General features: G+C 51.0%; 1 protein-coding gene across 1 annotated transcript in view; it reads left to right on the forward strand.

Annotated features, from left to right (window-relative positions):
* The first annotated feature begins 519 nt into the window (after positions 1 to 519).
* Positions 520 to 13,845, forward strand: part of LOC132571665 (uncharacterized) — a 58,919-nt gene continuing 45,593 nt past the window's right edge. Inside the window, exons 1-7 of the mRNA XM_060238457.1 lie at positions 520 to 699; positions 2,228 to 2,356; positions 3,670 to 3,858; positions 5,063 to 5,236; positions 7,357 to 7,516; positions 8,099 to 8,235; positions 10,282 to 10,544. Of these exons, the coding sequence (XP_060094440.1) occupies positions 541 to 699; positions 2,228 to 2,356; positions 3,670 to 3,858; positions 5,063 to 5,236; positions 7,357 to 7,516; positions 8,099 to 8,235; positions 10,282 to 10,544 (1,211 nt within the window). The 5' untranslated portion in view covers positions 520 to 540. The remainder of the gene's footprint in view (positions 700 to 2,227; positions 2,357 to 3,669; positions 3,859 to 5,062; positions 5,237 to 7,356; positions 7,517 to 8,098; positions 8,236 to 10,281; positions 10,545 to 13,845) is intronic.

The following is a 13,845-nucleotide window of genomic DNA, read 5'->3' on the forward strand; positions in this document are numbered from 1 at the left end:
CTCCCTTCCTTCCTCCTTCCCCTTCCTCTCTTTCCTCCCCCCTCCTCCCTTCCTTCCCTCCTTCATTCCTCCTCCCTTCCTCCCTTCCCTCTCTTCCTCCCCTCCATCCTTTCCCTCCTCCCTCCCTCTCCCTCCTCCTCCCTCCCTCCTCCTTCCTTCCTTCTTCCTTCCTTCCTTCCTACCTCTCCTTCCTTCCTTCCTTCTCCTTCCTTTCTGTCTTGTGTCTCTCAAACATCTATTTGTTCTGTGTGGCTCTTAGATTAAGCAGCTTTGGCCACCCCTGCTTTAAAGCAGACATTCTCTCGTAGAGACTCAATAGGTAAAGAGTTCCAGAATCTTTGGATAGTAAGTCAAACTTTATATTATTGAAAACGTTCCCTCCCTGATCATAGATCTAGTGCCCTCTGCTCAAACTCACCGAACTGATCCTGAAACAGACATCTCTCTGCAAAGAGGCAAGAGGCTTTGCTTAACTGACGTGCCTTGTGTCCTTTCCACAGGACTTGGCGCGCAAGGTGCAGGAGTCATTGGCCAAGGCCAATGAAAGTGGCGCTGGAGACCTTCCAGGCCATCTCCCACAGTCCGCAGCTTTGCAAACGAGAGGGGGTCGCTCGGCAGTATGAGGAGAAACTGCAGAGGACTTACAAGCTCAACAAGTGGGAGGCCGCGGCCTACGCCAGCTCCTCGTGGACTAGCAATGTAAGCGATGCCACGACTCCCTTTGCTTTTCTGAATAGGCAATGGAGCACCGGGGCAGGAATTGGGCTTCCCTCTGGGAGGAGTGGACCTTGGGGGGGCGGGGGACTGGGAGGCCCCAGGGATCATACAACGGGCTTCTCCAACATGGTGCCCATCGGTAGCACCTGCAGATACCTTTTCTGCTGCCCTCAGTGTGTTTTTAGAAAGTTGGGAGAGGTGGGTTTTTGCCCACAAAGGCTTCTGATTGGCCCTTTGAGATTTGATGCACTGTGCAGATTTTTAACAATGCTGCTTTGCCAGGCTTTTTTTGTAGCAGGAACTCCTTCGCATATAAGGCTGTGACGGAACCGGCCTGATTCTACCTCAGACCGGGTCCCGTCAGCTCCCTATGGAGTCGCCAACTCCTGGAGGAGCTATTTCTCTCCTCGCCCTTGGGCGCGCTGCCGACCCACCTGCTCAGTCCCGGGGTTCAGATTGAGAGGAACAGGACTCCCAATCCCCTCTCCGCTATGAGGCCAGGCCTCAAGGTCTCTGCCACCCTGCACTTGGTTCACAGAGTCCTCAGCGCTTCTTTGGGGCACCCCTGGAGGATTGGCACCTATCCAACTGCATGCCTTCCCCCCTTCACCTGGGGCCCCCTTCTCACACAGCGTGGTCTAAAGCGGTCTGGGGATCTATGTGGTACAGAGATTAACTGCCAGCATTTAAACAGAAAAAACATTTATTTAAAAGAGAAAAGGATAGGGAAAGAAAAACAAAACAAAAACAGTTGCATCTACAAAATTAGCACAGCACAGCACAGCACAGCAAACAGCCTGACAAACAAAATGTGTTATAAACGGCTCCTGCTGGCCCTGATCTAAACTTGTCCTGTCTTGTGAATTACTTACTTAGTCTGCCTGCCTGGGGGCCCCCCAGGCAGGAGCCTCCATTGCTCACCTCATGCTTGCTCGAGCGCTGGCCTCCAACTGCCCTTCTCTTCCTGCTAACACACATGCCAAGAACAAAAGCACTTCCTGCCTCTCTAGGAGATTTTCCCCCTAGCGTTGTTGGTTTGGCTCTGGAAGGAGGGGGGGAGTGAGGGGAAGGCTACAAAGCCTGCTGAGGGATTTACTGACCCCTGCCAAATGAAGCACCCCACTGACTAAAACGGCGTTTCTCCACAAAGGCACACACCCCTGATGTAGCCGATCCTCCTGGAGTTTACAGGGCTTTTGTACAGGGCTTACTGTAAGCTCCAGGAGGATCGGCTACATCAGGGTGGCCTAATATGCAAAGGAATTCCTGCTGCAAAAAGTGTCCTGCTGCTTTGTCACAAGGGTCTTCACTGCATGACTGAAGGTAACCTGTGGCAGCCATTTTGTGTCTGGCTCCACCTCCTGCAGCAGCCATTTTGTGGTTATGGCCATTGTGCCAGAATTCCAAAGGTGCCCATAGGTTCAAAAAGGTCAGAGACCCCAGTCCTTCGAGAAGGGAAAGCAGTTTTTCTCATGTAGCTTCTCTTCCTTCCGCCCTCCCCCTGCTCCAGATTTCAGGACTGGCTCTCAAAGTGGGGATTCTGTATTACGGGGGCCGCCTGGTCACGCTGGGTGGTGTGAGCAGCGGAGATCTGGTGACCTTTGTCCTCTACGAGATGGAGTTCTCCACGGTGGTGCGGGTGAGTTGGGGGCACATGTGGGGTGGGAGGAGGAGAGAAAACAGCAGCCCATAGAGGTCTCGCACTGAGTGGGGCAGTGATGTTCCATCTTCTTGGTGCTTGGGGGGGGGGGCACAGTGGGAGGGCTTTTGGAGTTCTGCCCCATTGGTGGACCTCCTGATGGCACCTGGCTTCTGGCCAGTGTGTGACACAGAGTGTTGGACTGGATGGGCCACTGGCCTGATCCAGCATGACTTCTCTTCTGTTCTTATGTGACACAGAGTGTTGGACTGGATGGACCATTGGCCTGATCCAACAGGGCTTCTCTTATGTTCTTATGTGACACAGTGTTGGACTGGATGGGCCATTGGCCTGATCCAACAAGGCTTCTCTTATGTTCTTCTGTGACACAGAGTGTTGGACTGGATGGACCATTGGCCTGATCCAACAGGGCTTCTCTTATGTTCTTATGTGACACAGAGTGTTGGACTGGATGGGCCATTGGCCTGATCCAACATGGCTTCTCTTATGTTCTTATGTGACACAGTGTTGGACTGGATGGGCCATTGGCCTGATCCAACATGGCTTCTCTTATGTTCTTATGTGACACAGAGTGTTGACTGGATGGGCCATTGGCCTGATCCATTGTGGCTTCTCTTGTGTTCTTATGTGACACAGAGTGTTGGACTGGATGGGCCATTGGCTTGATCCAACAGGGCTTCTCTTATGTTCTTATGTGACACAGTGTTGGACTGGATGGGCCATTGGCCTGATCCAACATGGCTTCTCTTATGTTCTTATGTGACACAGAGTGTTGACTGGATGGGCCATTGGCCTGATCCATTGTGGCTTCTCTTGTGTTCTTATGTGACACAGAGTGTTGACTGGATGGGCCATTGGCCTGATCCATTGTGGCTTCTCTTATGTTCTTATGTGACACAGAGTGTTGGACAGGATGGGCCATTGGCCTGATCCAACAGGGCTTCTCTTATGTTCTTATGTGACACAGAGTGTTGACTGGATGGGCCATTGGCCTGATCCATTGTGGCTTCTCTTGTGTTCTTATGTCTAGGGCAGTGATGCTCTGTTTTTGGTTCTGGGGGGGACACAGTAGGAGGGCTTATGAAATTCTGCTCTGCCTGGTGGATCTCCTGATAGCGCCTGGGTTTTGGCCACTGTATGACATAGATGCTGGTGTGGATGGGCCTCTGGTCTGATCCAACATAGCTTCTCTTATGTTCTTATGTCTCTGCAGGCAGGTTAGATTGTTTGTGGCTCTTCTTGGCTATTTCTCCTTCACCACCACCGCCCCACCCCATTTATTTCCCTCCCAGGTCCTCCTCTCGTGTTATCCAAATGTGCAAAAAGCTGTTGGATCTTCTGAGAAGATTTTCGAATACATGGACCGGGCACCCCGCATCCGCCCTTCAGGGACACTGGCGCCCCCAGATCTACGGGGACACGTCGTCTTGCAGGACGTCTGGTTCTCATACCCAGACCGGGATGATACTCTGGTGCTGAAGGTACCGTGAAGTGGGGGTGTGTGGGGCTGAGATTGGGGGTAGCAGAAGTGCCAGGCCAGGGGGTCACAAGTGGGGCACCAAGGGAACCTTGAGCGTTTTCCCTGGACACGAGAATCAGAGAAATCCGGTCTGTTTTGTTAAAAGAGGATCTTTGATGCTTCTGTGTGCGCTGGAGAGCAAAGTCCCATCTCCACCATGTTGGAGGCCTGGTCTTCAGCAGTTCTTTCATTTTAGTATTGCTAAGTTTGAATCCTGTAGAAGAAGAAGAAGAAGATATTGGATTTATATCGCGCCCTCCACTCCGAAGAGTCTCAGAGCGGCTCACAATCTCCTTTCCCTTCCTCCCCCACAACAGACACCCTGTGGGGTGGGTGGGGCTGAGAGGGCTCTCACAGCAGCTGCCCTTTCAAGGACAACCTCTGCCAGAGCTATGGCTGACCCAAGGCCATTCCAGCAGGTGCAAGTGGAGGAGTGGGGAATCAAACCCGGTTCTCCCAGATAAGAGTCCACACACTTAACCACTACACCAAACTGGCTCTGTAGAAGCTTGGGGAGATCAACAAGATTATGAAAGGCCAGTACATGGAACTGATCTTTGAAGCCTGATCTTCAGGTCATCTCTGGCTACCGCCTAGAGCTGAGGTGTCAAACTCATTTATAGAGGGCAGGATCTGACATAAATGGGACTTCGTGAGGCTTGGCCACGCATGTCATAAAATGTAATGCCAGGCAATGGAGATATAAACTTTTAAAAGAACAGAGACAAACACAAAGGTTTTTGTTTTTTTTTAAAAACTTAAAACATTAGCACCCTTGCAGTATTTTGTTTATTTAACAGTCTCTGATAAGGGACACCTCTTGTTCCGAGGAGCCTCAGCCAATAGAAGGAAGAGAGGCTTGACTCAATAGTTCTGCTGTGCGATTGAGAGAGCCTGGCAAAACAAGCTGTCCCTCCCCCCCTTCCTCCCTAAGGGAGGAGCTTCAGCCAATGGAGAAAACAGAGGCTTTGGTCTTTAGCGCCTGTGTGATTCAGCAAGCCTGGCAAAGCAAACTGTGACACAAAGGGAAGCAAGAGAGAGGGAGAAGGATGACTGCCAGTTGCTAGGGGGCCTGATCCGGCCCTTGGGCCAGATATTTGACACCCCTGGGCTAGAGGGTTCTGTCCCTAAAGCGAGCCTGCCAAAGCTCTCTCCATTCCTCATAGGGTGTGACCCTGGAGCTGCGCCCTGGCACAGTGACTGCACTGGTCGGCCCATCGGGATCTGGGAAGAGCACCGTGGTGGCCCTGCTGGCACGATTCTATGATCCGGAGCGAGGACGGGTGACCCTGGATGGGAGAGACCTGCAGGAATATGAGCATCACTTCCTGCATCGTAAGGTACGGACCACTTCCCCCTGAGACCGAAGGGTGGGAGAACCACTCCTATTTTCCTGCAGAACTCGGGGTATGAAAGGAAGCCCCCTCTTCCTTCATGTTCCCCTTTGGCAGCCCTAAAATCCCAGACTCCTCACCCTTCCCCAATCTCATCATTTGTATTGACTGACGTTACGGATAGCTCACCTTCTCACGGGGGCTCAAGGTGGATTACATAGAGCGGCTCAGGGGCGGAGAAGGTTCTGCTGGGCATGCAGAAGGTCCCAGGTTCAATCCCAGACAAAAGGATCGAGCAAGTAGGCGATGAGAATATCTGCTTGGGACCTTGGAGAGCCGCTGCTAATCTGAATAGACAATACTGACTTTGAGAGACCAGGGGTCTGTGTCAGAACTGGGAACTTCAAGAACGACGCATTACTTTGTTTCAAAAGTTAAGACGTTTATTGAGAACTTAGTGTCCAGGAAAAGAGCAGGTTGACTCTGATAGCCTTCACAGCTATCGGCACGTTCTTATGCAGTGGTAACAGAAACAATAAAACCATTTCTCACACCCAAAGAGACAGGCGTCTGTTCCCAGGCCCCTTATCTCCAAACGCGGGGGAAGGAACCCCGCTGCTCTTCTCTGGCCTCTTGGCTTCAAAGGCCACCTGCAGTTGTTTCCCAGGGCTATCTGTCACCCTTCAATGGTTAGTGTTTGTTTGAAATGCAAAGCTACAGGGTTAGTAGACATTTCTAATATGGAGTCAGTTAAGCTAATATCAGTTGCTCAGCACACAGGAAAGTTACAAGTTCTGACAGTCTGATTCAGTAGAAAGCGGCTTCGTCCCTTCAGTCAACAGGATGGGACATTTAATGGACACTGCTATAGAATTATGGTTGTAGAAGACTGGAAACAACCAGAAACCGGAAGCATAGCTTAAGTATTAATACAACAGATTAAGCAGGGCAAGAAATAACAGAGTAGGATCTTGCTTACAGAAAGCTCTGCCCTGCAGTATAGGCCAAAATTCCCAATCATTCATCCCAACTAGGGCTTTTTTTGTAGCAGGAGCTCCTTTGCATATTAGGCCACACCCCCTGATGTAGCCAATCCTCCTGGTGTCTCCAGTAGCCCCTGTACTAAGAGCCCTGTAAACTCTTGGCGGATTGGCTGCATCAGAGGGGTGTGGCCTAATATGCAAAAGGATTCCTCCTACAAAAAGAACCCTGATCCCAACAACTTTGTGACCCCCATTTGTACAGTGCGGTCCTATTAACTGGGCAGAAAAGACCACTTGAATAATTCCATTTTGCACTGTTTATGGAAACCCCCCATTTAATTCCTGGAGTTAAATCTGACTCCAGAAGCATCTTAGAGCCTGATGAGATTTTGGGGGTCCTTTATCAGATATAAGTAGGAAATGAGATCTCTGGGTCCTTCTATCCCAGCCTGGGCTCAGGGGTCTGGATTCTACTTCTACTAGAGGAAGGGAGTTTCGCCTCTTGTAAGCTTATGTCCCCAAAATCTCATTTGTCTCAAACAGGGGTGGCCAAATTTGCTTAACATAAGAGCCACGTAGAATAAACGTCAGATGCTTGAGAGCTGCAAGACTTGAATGTCAGATGTTGGAAGGAAGGAAAAAATAGATGGGAGGGAGAGGTGTTAAGAAAGCAACTTTAACTAAATGCATTCTCCAAGCCACCAGCTTTAAAGAGAGAAATGCCTTCTCCAAGCAGGCCTAAGGGGGCAGTAGGGGCTTTGAGAGCCGCACAATATGTGTGAAAGTGCCACAAGTGGATCCTGAGCCACAGGTTGGGCACCGCTGGTCTCAAAGGTACTCCTGGATTCGAATCTAGCTCTTTTCTTGCAGACCAACACAAATACTTTCCTGAAATGTGATCCTTTTGCATGCACACTTTGCATGCTTACCTGCAGAATAAAGCTTTGTTAGTCTAAAAGACAAACTGTTCTATCTCTCCTCTCTCCCCCCCCCCCCCCGCCCCACTGAGTGTGAATGCAGCACTCAGGAAAATGTGTTTCATTGGCTCAGAATGCTTGTTTCATTCTCAGCTGCTTGTTGTTCACATCTTCTGGGCCTGGCTGAGCCATCCAGACCCTCTCAAGCCTTCCTCCCACCCTGCAGGTGGCGCTGGTGAGCCAGAGCCCGGTGCTGTTTGCGCGATCGCTGCACGGGAACATTGCTTATGGACTGGGAGAGCGGAGTCTGGAGGAGGTGAGGCAGGCGGCCCAGAGAGCTGGGGTACACCAATTCATTGATGGGCTGAGCCGCAGCTACGACACAGGTAAAGGTGCCTTCCCAGAATCTCCCCCTTTTGTGGTTCACATAAGAGACACCCTGTTGGATCAGGCCAATGGCCCATCCAGTCCAACACTCTGTCACACAGTGGCCAAAAAAACCCCTTAGGTGCCATCAGGAGGTCCATCTGTGGGGCCAGGACACTAGAAATCCTCACACTGTTGTCCCCCCCAGCACCAAGAATACAGAGCATCACTTGCCCCAGACAGAGAGTTCCAACAGTACGCTGTGGCTAATAGCCACTGATGGACCTCTGCTCCATATGCTTATCCAATCCCCTCTTGAAGCTGCCTATGCTTGTAGCCGCCACCACCTCCCGAGGCAGTGAATTCCATGTGTCAATCACCCTTTGGGTGAAGAAGGATTTCCTTTTATCCGTTCTAATGCGACTGCTCAGCAGTTTCAGAGAAGACACCTTTCTTGAGGTGATTTTGAATGGGATACGCTGAAGAGGGGACTAAGCAATCAAAAGGGGGCCTCAGATGAGGGGTGGGGCGGGGCCTGAGTTTGAATTGCGCCTGCAAAGGGGGCCAAAGGAAGGCCTCTGAAGTCATTTCTTTTCTTGCAGATGCCGGGGAAACGGGGGGCCAGATCTCTGGGGGGCAGAGACAGGGGCTGGCCATTGCCCGGGCCCTGATCAGAGACCCCCAAGTGCTCATCCTGGATGACGCCACCAGCTCTCTTGACACGGAGAGTCAGCGGCAGGTGAGTGAGCGGGGGAGGGGGGGGGCTCCAAGCATGGAGAAAAGCGGTCTGGAGCACTGGGACTCCTGTTCATGCAAAATCCCTGTGGGTCAGTTGCATTTTTATTTGTATTTTTAAAATTAATTTATATTTGTATTTATATTCTTGATTGATTTTATCTGTTATTGTCATATGATATTGTATCATGCTCTGTAAGCCGCCCTGAGCCTGCCTCGGCGGGGAGGGCGGGGTATAAATAAAAAGTTGTTGTTGTTGTTGTTGTTATTATTATTATTATTATTATATCCCATTCTTCCTGCAAGGAATCCAAAGTGGTGTGTGGTTATCACAACCATCTTGTTACACTGAGAGCGAGAGGCCTAAGTTCACCCAGTGAATTTCACAGCTCAGGGAGAATTTGAACCCAGGTCTCTGGTCATGCCTTGACTATTTACACTGCACTACGCTGCCTGCCTTGCAGTTGGTTAAAGGCACTGGAGCCCTGCCCCTCCCCTGGAAGGAAGCCTACAACCCAGTATGTAGTCTGTGTCTTGGCTCGCTTGCTTGAGCTCTCTGTTCTAGCTATCTGAGCATCATAGGGCAATGTTAACCCACAGGTCCTTTTCTTCCTTTCCCACCAAGTGTGGCATAGTGGTAGTCTTAAACAAATGTCCTCTCTGCCATGGAAGCTTGCGGGATGATGATGATGATAATAATAATAATAATATTTTATTTATATCCCGCCCTCCCCGCTGAAGCAGGCTCAGGGCGGCTAACAACATCTCAATCCATACAATAAATTATACAACAGGTTTTAAAATCACATTCACTTAAAAACATTCCAATTAAAATTAACATTCCTAGTGCTACTCTATTAGGTGTAAATACTATGGCGGAATCACGTAAGGCGGCTCATCAGTCGTTCAGTCAGGTAGAGGCCATCTTAAAAAGGATGGGCCAGTTACAAACGCTTGGGCCAGTTACAAACACTTGGCCTAACCTACCTCCTGAGGCTCTTGTGCAAATAGAAACAGAAGATGGAATCGTGTCCTCCTTCCTATCAAAGAGAAAGGAATTTAGAAGAAGAAGAGTTGGGGAACTCTGTGTGGCTGAGTTATGCTTACTGCTGACTCTTCCAGTGGACCCCGCAAGAAGACACACACACACTCCAGCTTGTATCAAAGCAGTGTGTATTATACAATTATCTACAACAGTGACTATATACAGATACTGGAACAAACCAACAAAGTGCTTTGCCGTACATCCAATAATCCTCAAGGGAAAAGAACGAAGACACTTATCTACATATATACAACAGCCAGCCAATGGGAGCAATGTACAAATTGTTGAGTCATTACCCACCTGACTCCAGCTCACATGATTCAGCTGTCACTGGCTGTCAGATCCAGATCTAAGCATGCTTCTTCACTCCTTATGCAGACTCCTTGTCAACAGGAACTCCTTCGCATATGATGCCACGCCCCCCTGATGTAGCCAATCCTTTAAAGAGCTTCCAGGGCTCTTCATATAGGGCCTACTGTGAACTCCAGGAGGACTGGCTACATCAGGAGTGTGTGGCCTGATTTGCTAAGGAGTTCCTGTTACAAAACAAAGTCTTGACTAAATGAATATTCTACGAGACCCCTGGGTGAAGGCAGGCTGTGTGCTGGGGGAATGAATTGTGAAAGAAACGTCCTTTTGGTGTTTGGTGTAGAGAGCCAGTTTGGTGTAGTGGTTAAGTGCACAGACTTTTACCTGGGAGAACCGGGTCTGAGTCTCCCACTTCTCCACTTGCACCTGCTGGAATGGTCTTGGGTCAGCCGTAGCTCTCGTAGGAGTTGTCCTTGAAAAGGCAGCTGCTGTGGGAGCTCTCTCAGGCCCACCCACCTCACAGGGTGTCTGTTGTGGGGGGCGGGGGAGGTAAAGGAGATTGTGAGCTGCTCTGAGATTCAGAGTATAGGACGGGATATAAATATAATGTCTTGTGAGCCGCCCTGAGCCCGCCTTTGGCGGGGGAGGGCGGGATATAAGAATAAAACTAAACTATAATCTTCTTTCCTTGTTCAGGTGGAGAGGGAAATCTACGAAAGTCCGTCTCGCGCCAGCCGCTCCGTCCTGCTAATCTCCCACCGCCTCCGCACGGTGGAACGAGCCGACCGCATCCTGGTGATGGAAGAGGGGCAGATCCAGGAGCAGGGGACCCACCAGCAACTCTTGAGGAAGCGGGGCGCCTACTGGCAGCTGCTGCAGACTCAGCAGAACGGGGCGGAGGGGCAGTGCCAGCAGTCCAGAGAGTGGGCGTCCGTGGCTGAGGCTCTCTCCCCTTCCTTGTAGCCAGGGCCGAGTCTCCTGCTGGACACGTTGGTGGGGGGAGGCGGAAGGCCCAGCCCCCCTTCCTTTCCTGACCGTGAAGCTGTTCCTCTCTGCCCTTCCTCGGCAGGCAGGGAGATGGAAGGCAAAACCAGAGTTTATTTATTATGTTCTGGAGCGATTCCTCCAGTTCAGAGGTTCAACCTCCGTCCACATTGGATCTGCAGCTTCTTTCTCGGTGGATTCTTCTGAAGAAACACTCTTTAAATAGTAGTTTTAATGTGAAGGTGCTCCCCCCACTCCGTGGCCTGGGGTGGGGCAGAGAGCCACAATCCCAACCAGGAGTGGGATTCTAGCAGGATCTCCTTTGCAATTAGGCCGCACTTCCCTGATGTAGCCAATCCTCCAAGGCTGTTTTTTTGTAAGCTCTTGGAGGATTGGCTGCATCAAGGGGGTGTGGCCTAATATGCAAAGGAGCTCCTGCTAAAATCCCACCCAAATCCATTCTGGGCACGAGAGTCTCCAGATTTGGGGTGTTGGAAGAAGACAGATACACCGTTTCTTCCAAGGAAGAGCTTTCTTAGTGATGAAATGGGGGGGAGGGTGTTTTCTTAGGTACTTGTGTAAATAAATAAAAAATTGATTTGAGATTCTCTGTCTCTTTTGTGCTTTGCTTCCCCTCTCCCCCGCTGTCGATGGTCCCTTTGCAAGGTTTCTGCCACTCTGTCTGAATAACGACTCCCTTCCCATTTAGGGTTGCCAGGTGCAATTCAAGAAACATCTGGGGACCTTGGAGGTGGAGCCAGGAGGCATTGGGGGTGGAGCCTGGAGCCAGGGTGTGAGAAGTTTGAGCTGCACTGGGGGTTGGACTTGATGGCCTTCTACACCCCCTTCCAACACTATGAACTTCAAAGGGAGTTCTGGCCATTACATTTAAAGGGACTGCACACCTTTTAAATGCTTTCCTTCCACTGGAAATAATGAAGGATAGGGGCACCTTCTTTGGGGGCTCATAGAATTGGACCCCCTGGTCCAATCTTTTTGAAACTTGGAGGATATTTTGATGAGACACACCAGATGCTATGCTGAGAATTTGGTGCCTCTACCTCAAAAAATAGCCCCCCCACCAGAGCCCCAGATACCCGCAGATCAATTCACCATTATGCACTATGGGAATCATTCTCCATAAGGAATAATGGGGTGCCCAGCAGGCATTTCCTTCACCCCACCCCCAACTTTCTGGTGACCCTGAAATGGGGGGAAGGCCTCCAAACTGGGGATCTCCTGCCTCTACCTGAGGATTGACAACTGATGGAATCATAGTGTTGGAAGGGGGTGTAGAAGGCCATCAAGTCCAACCCCCAGTGCAGCTCAAGCTACAGCAGGGGTGGCCAAAATTTTATTCACGTAAGAGCCACAGATGTTTGAGAGCCACAAGATATGAACATCAGGTGTTATGAGAGCCACCAGACAGGAAGGCAAGCAGGCAGGCAGACAAATGAACGAGGGAGGGAGAGGTGGAAAGAAAACAACTTTAAACACAGTCTCCAAGCCACATGTGGCTCCCAAGCCACAGTCTGGCCACCCCTGAGCTATAGCATTCCTCACAAATGTTTGTCCAGCTGCTGTTTGAAGTCTGCCAATGAGGGGGAGCACCGCTCACACTCTTCTTAAGCAGCCAATCCTGCTGGCTATATTAAAAAAACCTAATATCCAACTGGTACTTTCCCTCCTGTAATTTAAACCCCCTATCACAAGTCCTCTTATCCTCTGCTGACAACAGGAACAGCTCCATGCCCCTCTAAGAGACAGCCCTTCACATACTTCAAGAAAGTGCTTGTGTCCCCCCTCAACCTCCTCTGCTCCAGACCGAACCTTCCCAAGTCCGTAGGCTTCCTTCGCTCCATTCTGTCCACAGCCTTCTTGAAGCGAGGCCTCCAGAACTGCATGCAGCATACTCTAGGTGCGGCCTGACCAATGCAATGTACGGCGGGACTAGGACATCATGCGATTTGGATGTTATGCCTCTGTGGATACACCCCGGGAAGGATCGCATTAGACTTTTTTGCCGCTGCATCGCACTGGTGGCTGCTATTTACAGTCCTGTTTCCCCCATCCACTATGCCTGCTTCTCATTCCTATGGGGAGTAGTTGTGCCCTCCACCTCCCCCCACCCCGATAGCCAGTTTGGTGTAGTGGTTAAGTGTGCGGACTCTTATCTGGGAGAACCGGGTTTGATTCCCCACTCCTCCACTTGCAGCTGCTGGAATGGCCTTGGGTCAGCCATAGCTCTCTTATCTGGGAGAACTGGGTTTGATTCCCTGCTCGTCCACTCGCAGCTGCTGGCATGGCCTTGGGTCAGTCATAGCTCTGGCAGAGGTTGTCCTTGAAAGGGCAGCTGCTGTGAGAGCCCTCTCAGCCCCACCCACCTCACAGGGTGTCTGTTGGGGAGGAAGGGAAAGGAGATTGTAGGCTACTCTGTGGCTCTGTCCTTGAAAGGGCAGCTGCTGTGAGAGCCCTCTCCAGCCCCACCCACCTCACAGGGTGTCTGTTGTGGGGGAGGAAGGGAAAGGAGATTGTAGGCCGCTCTGAGCCTCTGTCCTTGAAAGGGCAGCTGCTGTGAGAGCCCGCTCGAGCCCCACCCACCTCACAGGGTGTCTGTTGGGGAGGAAGGGAAAGGAGATTGTAGGCCGCTCTGTGGCTCTGTCCTTGAAAGGGCAGCTGCTGTGAGAGCCCTCTCAGCCCCACCCACCTCACAGGGTGTCTGTTGTGGGGGAGGAAGGGAAAGGAGATTGTAGGCCGCTCTGAGCCTCTGTCCTTGAAAGGGCAGCTGCTGTGAGAGCCCTCTCAGCCCCACCCACCTCACAGGGTGTCTGTTGTGGGGGAGGAAGGGAAAGGAGATTGTAGGCCGCTCTGAGCCTCTGTCCTTGAAAGGGCAGCTGCTGTGAGAGCCCTCTCAGCCCCACCCACCTTCCAGGGTGTCTGTTGTGGGGGAAGGAGATAAAGGAGATTGTAGGCCGCTCTGAGTCTCTGATTCAGGGAGAAGGGTGGGGTATAAATCTGCAGTTCTTCTGCAATTCTTCTTCCTTCTTGCCAAATGTAGTTCTGTGCCTAACAGCAAATTCTATTGTTGCATTCCCCCCCGCCCCCCCCCAAAAGTGCAGTGATGGAGCAAGGGGGGGGGGAGCTTCTCTTTGGAAATAATTCATTTTACCCTAAGTGCAAAAAGCCCTGCTTGGGGAAGGGGGGGGGGCGAGCAGAAACTGCAACCCGCGAAGGAGAAACTTTACTTGGGAAAGTTGGGGTGGGGCTCTGTAAAGA

The sequence above is a fragment of the Heteronotia binoei genome, chromosome 5, assembly GCF_032191835.1.
Source record: "Heteronotia binoei isolate CCM8104 ecotype False Entrance Well chromosome 5, APGP_CSIRO_Hbin_v1, whole genome shotgun sequence".
Classification (NCBI taxonomy): Eukaryota; Metazoa; Chordata; class Lepidosauria; order Squamata; family Gekkonidae; genus Heteronotia; species Heteronotia binoei.